This window comes from Sceloporus undulatus, chromosome 1 (assembly GCF_019175285.1).
Source record: "Sceloporus undulatus isolate JIND9_A2432 ecotype Alabama chromosome 1, SceUnd_v1.1, whole genome shotgun sequence".
In the NCBI taxonomy this organism is placed as follows: Eukaryota; Metazoa; Chordata; class Lepidosauria; order Squamata; family Phrynosomatidae; genus Sceloporus; species Sceloporus undulatus.
The window spans coordinates 176,078,483-176,093,482 of NC_056522.1; the positions used below are offsets into that span (position 1 = coordinate 176,078,483).

The following is a 15,000-nucleotide window of genomic DNA, read 5'->3' on the forward strand; positions in this document are numbered from 1 at the left end:
AAAAAATCTTCTTTAAAATGTCAGGGAGAATTAAAAGACTGAAATGGTGGTAATGTAGCCAAAAGGAGGGAAGTGCATTCCACTGATGGAATGTTACCACTGAAAAGCCTTCCTTCCTTGCAGCCACTCACCTTGCCTCATTTGGCAGGATCACCTGGAAAAGGGCCTTGAGTGGGTCAAGTAAATAGATGTGTAATCCTTTGGGGGGGGGGGGTCAGAATAGGATCCATATTTTCCTATTTAAATATTTGATGTAATCATTTCAGGATACAACTAGACGGGTCTTAGGAGACATTTTATCAGATTTTTGGCTTTGCTTTCTTTTCTTTTCTATTTTAATGTTAACTGGCAGCTGAAGGAAAGGGGGATTAAACCATAGCAACTGAAGGAGAAAAGATCATTATGAAAACAGAACAATGGACCATTGGTTAACTCCACCCTCTCCTGTGCTATCATCATGAACTGGCTTCCTTTCCCCTCACCCCATTGCACCTGCTATATATATATTATAAATAGTATATGTTTTGATAATGGATTTTCCGGTAGCATGCCTGATTTTGTCCATAATAACCAAACCCTTCAATCTGTAACCTGTGTAGTGATAGCCACGCTCTCACTTTTTCATAGAGAATCTATAGCTTTGGGCCCCCACCTGTCAAGACCACATACAGCAAAGTTTCAAAAGCAGCAAAGCACTGTGCATGTGTGAATTAGGATGTAAAGGACTCAAATGAAGAATAAATCTGTCTAAATCTCTTACCCTCACACACCTTTGATTGACCATAAAGTTTATTTACTGAGCGATATGTATGGATGTCTCATGTAGTTCCTTTATGGGACATTTGACAGAAATTTACAGCAGTTGCAGTTACTCTGCCTTTGCAACACTGAAAGTCTTTAGTACCATTTCAAAGGTGGAAAGAGATTACTACTGACATTAGCACCCCAAGGGAGGACAAAGCTGCGATCTTACTTGTTTGGATAGTAGATTAGGAAGAAGACCCTAGCAATCAACAGACAGTATAAGAAGTATTAAGAACCTCAGCACCAAAACCAGGACATATCAGTTAGAAAAGCTAAAGTTAAATAAAGGTGGATTCATGTATTGTTTTTAAACTGGTGTTATGCTCTTTTAACTGATTATGTATTTTAATTGGTGTTTATGTTTTTATTTGTCTGTTATTTGTTTGTTATTTGTCTATCTGTTGTTGTGTTTTAATCTGTTGTTCCCCACTTCAATCCATACGGAGAGGCGAATAAGAAATTAAGAAGAAGAATTGTTGTTGTTGTAATAATAGAAATAGAAATAATTTCTTGTATTTCAGCTACTGCAGTTACATGATGGCTGATTCACTTATGCATGTGCCTAATTTAGTACCCATAGTTTGCTTTGAGGTTTTGCTTGTTGGGTGATATACATTTGTTCATTTTTAAATGGTATATGCCGCCAGCAAGAAAACACTGATTTTTATAGCATTAGAAAATAAAATATATCCATTTGGTCAGGTGTTTGGTCTCTTTCAGACATGCAGGTAGGTTTTTAATGTTGCAGATCTCCAAATAATAGAGGTACAAGTATGAAATTATCCTACTTTGGGGTTTTTTAATACCTTAAAGAGAGCAGTTTGCCATTTTGTCAACGCCTTGATCCTAAGCATGATTGCTTTGAATTGTTCAGCTGACTTTGGCAGGAATGAATTTCAGGTTTAAAAAAAAGTAAGTTAATATGCATCTTATTTATTACCATCAACTCTAAATTATTTTATTTGTAAAGAGGTTCCATGGAAATCACTACATTTTATATCTAAGTAACAACATTTTCTTGATTCCAGTAGTATGTGAAATTCACATAAAAACAGATGGAAGAGAGGTATCTACAGTCAACTTTTTAAAACAGTAGTTTTCCCTCAAAATAACAGAGAAATTATCATTGTACTGGAGCTTAAAGTTCTAAGTTCTGTATTCAGTTTCCAGTTGAAAGATTACAATTGGATCAGTGAACATGCAAGCTATTAAATTATCATTGTTATAAGGACTCTACATCTAAATGAACCTCCCTCTCTCTCTCTCTCTCTCTCTCTCTCTCTCGTGATGTTTACATATTTAGCAGAACAGAACAGTAAGTTGGCGGATTTGAAGCTGAAGAAGCTCCTAGAAACTCAACCACAAGTGGCAAATTCACTTTCCAGTGCTGCTCAGAAAACAGCTGTTGATAGCATGGAGCAAGAGTTTAAGGCAAGTTTTTAAGTAAAGCTTTTGTCTCAAGACCAGTCACAGTACTTTTGATTTGGAAGAATTTCAAATAAAATGTGTTCTTCACCATGAAGTTAAACTCAAAGTGTTATGACTGTTGATGTCTGCATGCAAAGGGATCTTGTAGCATCTTGAGATGCTGGTAGCATCAACTTTCATAGACTTGAGCCTACTTCCTCAGATGCATGAGAATATGAAATTATATAGTAACATCTACCTCTATATTAAGAAATGTGACTTCATCATATGGTTGGTGTGTGGTTATTCTGAATTGTTCTAGCATTCATTATTTGACCTATAGTTTTTTAAATAATAGGATTATTAAGGTACAGAAGGTAAAACACATTATCCTACTCCCTTTGAAGCCAATTCTGTCATTTACATAAACATTAGCAAAGCCTTCATTCAAACCTCTTGTAGCAGTTAAAATGGTTGGTTTTGCTTTGTCGAAATCAGACTCTTGCATTTAAAAAAATATATATTCTGAGTGATTTCGAGGTGAGAATTGCAAAAATATTGTCTGATATTTTTTAGGTAATGAGGAAATACTCCCACATTTGGGGGGGGGGTTGTTCTCTCATGTCCAGTCTCTGTCTCTCTGTACACAGATTTTGATATATTCATTGGTACATCATATCAGGTAATTGTCTTCATTAGTCCACAGCTATTAATACTAAGTGAAAAGATTGTGATGGGCGTGGGGGTAGCTCCACTTCTGTATAACTTTTCACCCACCTGCTGCAGACTGTGGGTGTATACACTGCTGACTGAAAGGATTTCCTTCCCCAGATACAGAGATGCTTTGAAGTCCCAAAACAATGACTTTCATTGCTTTTTCCCTTACACTGTTGGTTCCTATAAATTGGTGATGAAAGTGTGTGGCAGCAGCAGAGGACTTTCAGTCTCTATCTTTGAACAAAGGGAAGCTTGGATCAAGTCTGATTTTTTTGCGTTCAATTTAGCTTTCTACAGTGGATTTAATGCAAAATGAAGCTGGCCTCAGAATAATACAATGGATTGAAAAGGCTAACTGAATTAGTGGGCTTAGAGGAATACATTTGTAAAGTGGCAGAAGTCCCTAGTCATAAAAAGGCTTCTTAAAATAGGATTTACTGGCTAATCGCACTGATATTTTAACATGTTGCCAGGCCTAAAAAATTAGCCATGTTTGTTTATTTTGGTAAAGACCTATGTTTCAACTGTCAGGTGGTGGCTGTATGAAGAGCTAGAAGTGATTCTTTTCTTAAAAAAGCAAAATCATAGCTGCTTGATGGTTGAAAAAAAAACAGCTCTAACATGAGTGAATGCTTTAAAGAAATAAAAGCTCAATAAACGGCTCTCCATTAGGTCAGTACAGTTCCAATAAGGTGACAGAAATAATGCTTCCCACTCTAAATATACATTTTGGTATTAAAATTAGCCTGTTTTATTTGCTTTTTGCTTTTTTATGCTACTGCAACAAAAAGGTAGCTAGAACTAAACATTTTTAATGCTGTAAGGGAGAATATGTGGTGTCCATCTGTTCTCTTAGAGCTTTCAGCATTGAGTTGGATTTGTGTTTTTTTAATAAAATGCAGTTTACACATTTATAAATGAGGCTTTCTGTATTTGTGGAAAAGGATAAACTGTTACCTTCCCTGGAGGATTCTGTATCCCAGGCCTCCTTGAGGCTAGAGAATAGGCCATTGGAGAACTCCCTCATTACCAATTGTCTCAATGCAGAGGAAGGGCAAAGTCTTGGTAGCTTTTGATAACCAGTTTCAGTATTCAGCAGGCTTAGCTATTAGTCATGCATCTTAGCCTTTCCCTATTTACTTTCAAAACACTTAATAAAAATAATAATAGATTAGGTATAAAATGAAATATTTGTTTGGTACACAGCACCTCGGTATCTGCAGTTTCCACACACCACAGTGGTCTATTCTTCTGGGATATTTCATGTTGATGGACCCATTTGAATTTGTTACCAGTATTAACATAGGAAGCTCTGGAAAACAGGAATTGTTGTTTCTTTGGCTGTAAAGGGCTTACTTACAAATCTGGATTTGGAAAGTTATAGCTGATAAAATGCAGTTTGTTGTGGTAGGACTGTAAAATTACCCTTTATTCTCCATCCTCTATTAGTCATTTATCTCCATGGGCATAAAATTAGAGATGAGTTTTCATCCTACACATCTCTGGATCCATTCAGGATGACAGAATCCTTTACTAGGGTAAACACTGTACACAAAAGACTAGAACCTATCCTGTTTAAAAATATTGATGATATTGAGAGTGCTACAAAGGTTTAGTATTAATATGTTGTACCCAATGAATCCAAGTTGAAGAAAAGTAATCCTGCTTGCCCAAAAATACTTTGGCTGCTGTTAACTGATCGTAGTCTCTAGCAGCAGAACCCTGGTTGTACTTGCCAATTTTTATTTTTCCAGATATTCATTTTAATGCTCTTTTTTCTGGTTGCTGGTATCATATTTATCATTTTTATCTGACACAAGTAATCTGAGTTGTATAACTTTTTGCACATAACAATTTCCTTCTGAAATATATATTTTCCTATTTGTAACTTTCATAAATGATTTGGATTTTCTGACAGAATGACACAGAAGAGTTTCGTGCTGAGAGGTTACAAAAAGCAACAGAACGGTTTAGAAATCCTGTTGTGTTCAGCAAGGATTCCACAGTCAGAAAAACTCAGCTTCAGTCATTCAGTCAATATGTTGAAAACAGACCAGGTAGGCAAAAATCTTCTGAAACGCTCTCCCTGAACTCCCCATCTTATGATTTAGTAATATTTAACAATAAATATATTAAAAACTAGATAATGTAAGTCCACATTTCAATACACAAATATCAAGTATTATAATAATTTTACATGCCTTTCCTCTCTTTTTTTTTTTCAAGAGATGAAAAGGCAGAGATCAATACAGGAAGATACAAAAGGAGGAAATGAGGAGAAGGCAGCGATAACTGAAACTCAGAGGAAGCCATCAGAAGATGAAGTGCTTAATGTATATTAATTTTTTGTCTGGTTTCATGATTGCTGATAATTCTCAACTGTATGTGGAAATAGTGCCTTTATTTGTTAAAATGAGATGTTAGGTTTTCTTAGATGTCAATCTCCAGTGCATTCAAAGCAGAGTGAGAGGGGTGCGCTGTTGAATTAGTCTGCAGCGTGGTGATAATTGTCAGATAAAAAAATGAATTTTTCAGAGTTCCACAGCTCCAGCTTCCTTGAGACATTTCCATCAGGGCACTTCCCATAAAGAGATTCCAGTATTGATCTACCGGGAGGATTTTAATTATTACAATAGCAGATACCGCAGAGCTGCAGTTAGAGGAAAAAGTCACATGAGACCTGCTAGAATTTCTCAGCCAACCCATTTTGTTGGCTTGGGTTAATGGGTGTTCAACCTTTCCATTATCCAGATCAGCCGTGAATTACTAGCTGAATGATGTTTGCATTAATATAATATATATGGTAATTTCTTCACTTAATTAACGGGGAGGTTCAGCTCAGTAGGGGTATGGGCTGATCATGTGTAAAATTGATTTGTGAGGGAAATATTTGATAGACCGCAGGGAGAAAGCAGCTTTTGATGGACAGCTGCGGGACAGAAGCAGGAAGAACAAGTTTTGACCTGAATATGTTTTATTTCTGTTTTCCTTCCTCTTTTTTCTTTTTTCTTTTTCTTCTTATTTTGTCTGGAGGCTTTTTTTTAACAATAGCCATTTGATGCTGTCCACTATTTGTCTAATATGTAGTATGGCTGAGGAACCATCCAGAGAATGTGAACTCTCCTAATTCTTATTCTGAATGCCTACTTGTCTTAACATTTACCAGCTGATAATTTTTTTTTATTTAAGAACAGTTGTGCTTTAATAGAGCTGAAGAGGTCTTGCTCAGCAAGTTTATAATATATATGCAAATAGTACATATGAACTCTTGGGATGTTTCATCCTGACATAGCATTCCTTTTAATCTAGTAATGTTCTGTAGAGTCCTGGGAGCTGGCATTGGCAAAGTTTTGTATTCTTTTCAATTAACCAGGAAGGATGGTAGTTAGCTTTCATTATCATTGCTCCACCCACATTTGTTCTTCTTTCATGTGCTTAACAGCATTTAATTTTAGAGAACTGGGAATGAGACAAGTATATTAAGCTTTGTTTAGAAGAGTTTCTGCTTGTTTTGGTGCATGTGGGAGTATATTCCATAAATTTACATGGCTACCTAATGCCTACCTACATTAAAACCTCTAAACAATGCATTGATTCTGAGAGAGATACCACACAATGAACTATCATTTCATATTGGTTCATTCAGCCACTATTAAAGTGGTGGAATAGTTTAGTGTTGCAGCTGTGTAATCCAGCAACAAGTGAGGCAGCTGTAAGGAAACACCATATTTTCTACCTTTTCCTCAAAAAGTAATATGTACATATACGTCCCTTTGAAAAGACAAGTGGATTTTATTAGGCTGCAGAAGACAATTTAATTCCCAGAATGAGCTTCTGAGCTTTAACCTTAATTTGACAAGTCTTGATTGGGCACCACAAGACACTTATTGGTGATTCCAGAGTAAATCTTTAGTATGAAAGAGTGTTCCTTTTGCACTCTAGTTCATCTCTTCATCGCCAAAGAAGAAACTCGGGTGCAGGCCTCCTTTCAGTCTCTTGTTTCCTCAAACACTGTTCCAGCATAAAATTGTATATTATCATGAACAGAAAAAGAATCTGTGCATACAAGCTAGCCTGAGAAACCACATTTTAATTTAAATCACAAGTAATTTTCATTAGCAGCATTCAGCAGTTTTTTGGACATGTGAAAACTTTAGAAGACATTGGGATGCTTGTGTGATCCTGAAATTTACATCTTCTCTTTCAACTTTTTTTATCTGGTTATCTTTTGCTATATGAAGGATGTAGAAAGCCAACAACTGTGTACATATGAATTTGGGTTGAGCCAGAATTGGAGTGCAAACATTTTTCTTCTTTATGGAAAGGCTGTACCACAAAATCAGTAAATCAGACGTGTTACTAGTTCTCATGATAAAAACTGTAATGCCCGTAATTGGCCATTCATCTCTCTTGCCCAAGAAATTGATTCTAGAAAGAAACAAAAACTGGAGAGGGTTTTACTATTATCTTTCCAGAGTGGCATCCTTAGAATTTTTGCAAAGGATAAACACAATAACAAAGTGGAGTTCACAGCAATTCGAGTACGTTTAGAGTTTTTGTTTAAATTTCAATATTTCTGACTTTAGCTTTTCTTCCACAGTAGTTACATTATCTATATCAAAACACAGTGACTAAAAGTTAACTCTGTAGAAATAAAATAATGTTTCTGGGATCTTTCATGGTTGAAAAGGTTCTTCACAGGTTAAACTCAGCTGTGCTTAAAAAAAAACCCACTTTGTTTGGATTCTTCTTTGAGCTCATATAGGATATTTATCTCAGAGAAAGAGCCAAAGAAAACTTATACAGAATTTTAAAAGTCAGTGAAAAGGTTTGAAGCTGAAATCTAACCTTCAATGAGAGGTATTTTATTATAGCACACCTCATATTAAAATTTGGCAACAATGTGAGAATAATGAATTGTGTTTTTCAGTTTTGGTAGTAAGGATGATATTTAGGTAAGTGCCTTACTAAGTGTTTCTGGAAGGGAAAAATGCAACTTAACAAGTGATGTATTTTCTTGTTGTTTGTTCTCTTTAACAGAAAGGGTTCAAAGACACCAGTCAGTATGTTGTAGGAGAATTGGCAGCACTAGAGAATGAGCAAAAGCAAATTGACACCCGTGCCGCGCTGGTGGAGAAGCGCCTTCGCTATCTCATGGACACAGGTACGGTGCCCAATTACACTGTAAACAGTTTTGGCAAATTGAGCGTTCACAAACTCTTATAGAGTTTTGGAAGTGTGAATCTTTGAAGCTTGAATGTTCAGCAAAACTGCCTTGAAAATAAAAAGGCTGCGATTTGCAGCCACCTCTCTGGGCCCTGGTGATAAGAGTGCCTTCATGGGAAGTGATAACTTGCCCTGATACCGTGTGAGCCAGCACTATTGAACAGTGTGCTCATCCATGCAGAGTTGGAATACACATCTGTGCCTCATTGATATGCCACTGCTAAAAGAGAGAGAGAGAGAGAGAGATCTTCACTGTTCTACTGATTCAGTCGGGGGGGGGGGGGGGATTTGACCAGCTAAAGCCATGTACCACATGAAACAGAGCACAGTACATGGGAGCACACTGGCTAGATCACTGAAATTTGAGAATACTTTCTGGTTACTGATGCTCCACAATTATTATTTTTTTCGGGAGGACCAGTGGTTGTTGTTTTTTTTAAGTATATATTAAGTATACAATACTTTGTGTTGCTGGTGCAGTAAAAAAGGATTAAAGCATACAGTTGGGATTTTGTGAATTGTATTGTTGTTGAAAAATCAAACTCGCAATAAATACTCACAATAAATCACTATTATAGATTTTTAAAGGGATGAGATTTCCTAGTATGATGTGCTTTGAAACAAATATGTCCCTGATAATGGGGAGGAACCCTGATGTTCTTTAGAAAGAAATGTATTTGTCTTACACCTAATGTATCTGTAGAGCTAATATAGCACAGGCTAATGACAGGACAGCCTTAAAAGTTTGACTTTATATTGGAAAGCCACAAATTATTGAAGTTAACGAAACATCCACGCAGGTACTCTTATTAATTTAGATTCTGTAAAGATTCAAAGCATTATGTCCATCATGATGATGAAATGAAAAGGCAGCCTATGCCTATATGTGTGTGTGTGTGTGTGTTTTCTAGTCATCATCTAGTCAATTCTTTTTGTATTTTTTTTAAATTATAAAAATAAATAAAATTTTAAAAATTAAATGGATATGACTGGAAACCATAAACACTGATTCAGTACATATAAGTCTGAAAAATGTGTCCTGAATTCTCCCGTTAATAGATATAAGTGTACCTATGTGTTTCTTATATTCTCGTTTTTTCACCTGTTTTTTGTAGGACAGTTAATCTTGGTTGCAAGCTGTTTTTTTCCCCTCATGTTTAAGATTCAAGAGAGTTAATTCCTGCATTACTGCTGATTACTTCCCTGTACAGACCTACCCACAGCTTCTGTTTAAATTTGAAGAAACAAATGGCAGAAGTGCATGAACAAATGGCAGGAATGTACAGACTGCTTGTACAAATGTTTGATTTGAAGGTTATATGTTGTATGGCCAATGTAATAAATACATGGGTGCATTTTTATACTCCAGTTAAAAATACTTCAGTTTAAAATCTTTGTCTCCAGCTAATGACACAATCATGGAGGAAGGTATTATCTAGTTTTGAAAATATGGTCTATGAAAACATAAGTGAGAAGATTTCATCCACCACATCCATTTTCTGTCAATATCCTATTAGTTTTCATGTTGCCATCTTTCTAGTACTGCTAACTGTTAAGTTGTATAGAAACTGCCATTAGGAAAACTCCCAAGGTGGATAACGTCAATGCACTGTGGTTTTCTTTGATAGGAAAGTCAGTTTCTCTTATGTACTGTAGTTGTGTTTTTGGAGGAGGGGGTTGTTTTCCGAAATCCTTTCCCTGTCTCACAAACCCAAGATACATGTCTACATCCTTTTGTTCTTTTGTCATTTCCTTCTCCAACCAGTACTATCCTGTTTTTCTTTCTTAAAGATATTCATTTCAGCTACCAAGCTCCTTTTAATTTCTGGAATCTCATAGCAGTACAGTAGTTGTATAACTAGAATTGGCTTCAGTTTTATTTTTGCTAAATACATTTGAGGTGTCTTAATTCATAAAGGGATTATATCTTTTTACAAAGAGGCATTGGGTTCGTGGGTCATAGCAACACTCCATGAAAACTTTCTTCTGAATATATTATTACTGGTCATGCCCATGTAGATGGTATTTGTACAGTAGCTTCCCCTTTACTACTAGCATGTCCAAAAAGCCAGAAGTGGATAGTACTGGTGACAGGGATGGGCAGGGGGTGGAGGAGAAGGATCTCCCCTGTCTTAAAAGTGTAAATCCCTCCAATCAAACAGGACAGTCCTTTCTCATTCTGAAGTTGCTCCCATCTGTGGTATAGATGCAAAAAATCTTAACTGTGAATTCTGGAACTGAGGCAGCTGTATCATGTAGCAGTCCCTAAAAACTCCCATTAGAGCCCCTTTCTTAGTTGCTGAGCTTCAGTAGGCTGAGAGAGAAAACCAGGAATTGCACCTGTGCACTTAACCCCCCTTGGTTCTAGAGAGAGCTGGATCCCAAGTGGCCACAGCATCCCCACACCTGATAAATAACAAGATCCTTTTAGAATATTTCTTGTCCACATGGTAGTCAACATGAAGAGAAGAACTTTTACTTCCTCACCTGTGCCTATTTTGCCTTTCTTTTTCTTTAGCTAATTAGTTATGGATTCCACAGAATCACAGCACTTTTTGATTTTAAAATTGCTTAAAATGACTTCGGTTTAAAACACACTGCAGAAATAATCTAGTTTCAGACCGCTTTAACTGCCTTGGCTCAGTGTTAGGAAATTTTGGGAACTGTAGTTTGGTTAGACATTTATCCTTCTCTGTCAGAGAGCTCTGGTGCCACAATAAACTATGATTCCCAGGATTCCCTAGAACTGAGCAAGGGCAGTTAAAGTGACCTCAAACTGGATTATTTCTGCATTGTGTTTTGGACCTTAGGGTACATCAACACTGTAGAAATAATGCAGTTTGTCATCATTTTTAAATGCTGTAGCTCCATCCTATGGAATCCTGGAATCTGTAGAAGGTATTTAGCCTTCTCTGGCAAAGATTGCTGGTGCCTCACAAACTACAAATCCCAGGATTCTGCAGGATGGACCCATTGGAGTTTAAATTGTCTCAAACTGCATTATTTCTAGCGTGAATGCATTCTATGGCTCTGTCTGCATTGGCCAAAAGGCCCCTTCTCCTTCCTCCTTTCAGACAATTCCTTCATGGCAGGAGATTGGACTGGATGGCCCTTGTGGTCTCTTCCAACTCTATGATTCTATGAGCTATGGTTCTATAAAATAATATATAACTTGCTCCAGATCTTCCGGCATCATAGCTGCTGTCTAATGGGTGACTCACTGAGCTGCCTGGTGTATCCACCAATGCCACTGCTGATTGCTCATTTTAAGGTAGAATGAAGCACCCAGCCATGTAATTGAGGCTGATCACCTCCTACTGACCACAGAAGTCAGTGACCTGTGGCAGTGGCAGATGCACCAGGCAGCTCAGTGGAATGCCCATGCAGACAGCTGGGACTGTGCGGGGATGGGAGGCCACATAACTGAAGGAGATCGGGGCCACTGCAAGGCCAGGATACTCCAGGCTCCATCTAGAGTATCTTGGCTAGTGCAGACAGGGCCATAACTAACATAACAATACACTGCTTACCTTTCTGTTTAAGATTTATGGGAAGCTTTTAGGCTCCTATTCTTTGAGCATCCAAAACTCATCAAAAGTTTGAAATCCAGAAAGAAATGTATGTCTTCATTATTTGCCATAGGCTTTCCTATAGCTGCCCAGAAAGTTACATGTCATCTTCTTTGAAGAATTGATGTTTTTTTTACTAAGCTCTAAGCATGAGTGGGTGGGCTTTTCTTTTAGCTTCAGGAGGGACTCCCCCTCCTGTATGCTTTGCATTTTAGAGAAAAGACAGGGGCTTTCTGTGTTGGTTCCTCAACTGTTTTAACTTTACATGAATATTAAATGGTGTAGATGCCTCAGTAAGAAAAACTTTTCTCTGTTGATATCATTCAAAATTCTCACTGGTTGAAGACACGGGAGTCTGTAAGTTTTTAAAAACCATGTAGTGGGTCATTTTCTTCTTCTGCTGTTATTTCCATTTTATTGTTGATCTGGCTAGAGACAAATTCCACTAAATGTACACTTTAGCCAATTAACATTGATAACACAAAAGAGTGTCTTCATTCTTCCAATTTCATTAAGATGAAAAAGTATATGATACATGTGTAAATTGGTTTTCCTTTAGAAGATACAATTCCTTCCTTGGTTTGTAAAGTTATTTCTTGACTATTTCAATGTAAAGAGAAGGCCCAGATTGTAATTCTGCTTTGTGGTCTCCCATGACCCACTGCTGAATGACTAAGGCCAACCTGTTAAGGTAGCTCTGTGTGCTGGACAAATGTGATGAAGTTCATTTTGTTAAGAGTTGCACTTCAGTAGTGACAGACACTGAAAATCGTACTTTTCGAGACCTGTCAGAGATAAACTGTCTCCCTCCCTGTTTCATTTTGAATTGGGCACCTCTTCAGTCAGTCCCTTCATTTTGTTTGGAGGATCTCCTTTGCTCTTGTGGACAGAGGAAAAGGATTTGCAGCTCCTAGAAGGAACATAAATAATGCATATGCAACTACAATTGATTATCAGATGGATATAAGTTAAGCAATAACACTTCTGAAAGGTGTTGAAAATAGAGGTAATTAAAATTACAGATGACTGGTTTGCTGTTGCATTTTCATTTGTAAGGTGTAATTTATGAACTGGCTGAGCATATCTGTGTTTCCAGCATCCATAATTTTTGTATTTTCCTCTCTCCTCCTAATCTAGAACAGTCAATTTATTTTGTTTAAGTTAAAGGTATACATGTGCCCGCACCAACCGCAAATCTGCCATCCACAGATTTGAACTTCAGAACTTTGAACTAGAAAGGGTGGGGTGCTTAACTGAGATGAACAGTCTGAATTAGCTGCTCCCATGTTTGCATTACAGTGTAAACTGGTGTCTTAGACCTTGTCTGCACTGGCCAGGATACTCCATGGGCAGCCCAGAATATCCTGGCCCTGCAGCAGCCCCAACATGCCCCCATTACCTTGGCCTTTATTTCCATTTCGTGGTAGCTGTCTGCCCAGGCATCCTGCTTCACCGCCTGGCGCATCCACTGCCACTGTGGGTCACCCATGTCTGAGGTCAGGACGAGAAGCCCAGTAACGTTCACATGAGGCTGCCTTATTCTAACCTCAGAACAAGCGATCCACAGCAACGGCAGATAGGATAGGCAGCCCAGCAGGACAGATAGAAGGCTCTGGATATTCCTGGATGATCCAAAGCAACAGATAAATTATTTTAATTCATTTTCATCTTACCATCAGTTCTGATATGTCTGGTATGACATGTGGTCACCATTGTCCAGACTGCCTGCACCAGAACCAGGGTTTGTGCTGTGCGTTGTCCAAACAGGACAACAACAGAATGCAGAGAGAGGGGAGTGGGCCTTTTGGTTCATGAAGACAAGGCTTTAAGCTCTAGACCAATTGCTAGCTCCAGTTAGAGAAGAACACTGGGTGAGTCTGTTGAATGGTAAGTCAACATTTCTGTAAATCTCAATGATTCAGTGGGTCTACTCTTCTCAGAACTAAAAATTCTCTTTAGGTCATGATTAGTGTAACAACAGTTTTAATCAATTTGAACAACAGATTAATTAATTAAAAATTCAGTTCACAAATAGCTGAAAGTGAATATTATTGGGGGGGGGATAATATTTGAAGCTTACACAAAAGGCCACACTTATTTAAGGGAATTAAGGAAATCTGGTTTATTTCACATATAGATTGTGTGACAGAATATATTCTTCAGAATGATTGCTTCTAAATGATGTCTTATATTTGTTATTTACCAAATTTTAAACTAGCCTGCAAGTTAGAAATATGTCTGGAAGTATAGGTCTATTTCTTTAAAATGTACAAGATAAAGATGATAAAATGAAATGAAATAGAAGTGAATAAATAATAATAATAATAAAAATTTTATTTATATCCCACCCTTCCTATGATCAGGGCGGCTTACGTCAAGGTTAAAAACAGCAATCCACAAATGCAACAAGATTAAAATACAAAAACATTAAACCAAAACAGACAAAAAACCCCATAGCCCAACCTCTTGGCCACGGAAGAGGAGGGAGGCCCGCAGGATTTTATTCGGGGAATGCCTGTTGAAACAAGAGGGTTTTCAAGTCCTTCCTGAATTGGGCCAGGGTGGTGGACGAGCGGAGCTCAGTGGGCAGCGTGTTCCAAAGGGCTGGGGCAGCTGTGGAGAATGTCCTCCGTGTGGTGGAGGCTAACCTAGCCCCAGGTACCTTCAGTAACTGCTGCCCAGATGTTCTGAGGGTGCGAGGCGGAATGTACGGGGAGAGGCGGTCCTTTAGGTATCCTGGGCCCAAGCCATTTAGGGCTTTATAGGTAATCACCAACACCTTATATTGAGCTCGGAAGCGAATGGGCAGCCAATGGAGGTCTTTCAGCACCGGTGTTATGTGGCTGGTCCTGGGAGCACCAGTGACCAGCCGGGCTGCCATGTTCTGCACCATTTGCAGCTTCCGAGTTTGGTATAAGAGTTGCCCCATGTAGAGTACGTTGCAGAAATCCAGTCTCGAAGTTACCAGAGCATGTACAACATTTTCTAGGTCCCTCTGGGCCAGGTATGGGCGCAGCTGGCGAATCAGCCGAAGATGATAACAGGTGCTCTTGACCATCGCATTCACCTGAGCTGTCAGGTGGAGCGACGAGTCAAGAAGCACCCCCAAACTGCGCACGGAGTCCTTCACGGGGAGCGTGACCCCGTTCAGGACAGGTGGAACCACCGCCATTCCTGGACCAGGAGAACCTATCACTAGTACCTCCGTTTTCTCTGGATTCAACTTGAGTCGGTTTTCCCTCATCCAGCCCATTACTGACTCTAGACAGGCCACGAG

General features: G+C 38.3%; 1 protein-coding gene across 1 annotated transcript in view; it reads left to right on the forward strand.

Annotated features, from left to right (window-relative positions):
* The window catches only part of EHBP1 (EH domain binding protein 1), a 306,873-nt gene that overhangs the window by 246,564 nt on the left and 45,309 nt on the right, over positions 1-15,000 (forward strand). Inside the window, exons 18-21 of the mRNA XM_042458024.1 lie at positions 2,111-2,235; positions 4,847-4,985; positions 5,155-5,261; positions 7,969-8,092. Of these exons, the coding sequence (XP_042313958.1) occupies positions 2,111-2,235; positions 4,847-4,985; positions 5,155-5,261; positions 7,969-8,092 (495 nt within the window). The remainder of the gene's footprint in view (positions 1-2,110; positions 2,236-4,846; positions 4,986-5,154; positions 5,262-7,968; positions 8,093-15,000) is intronic.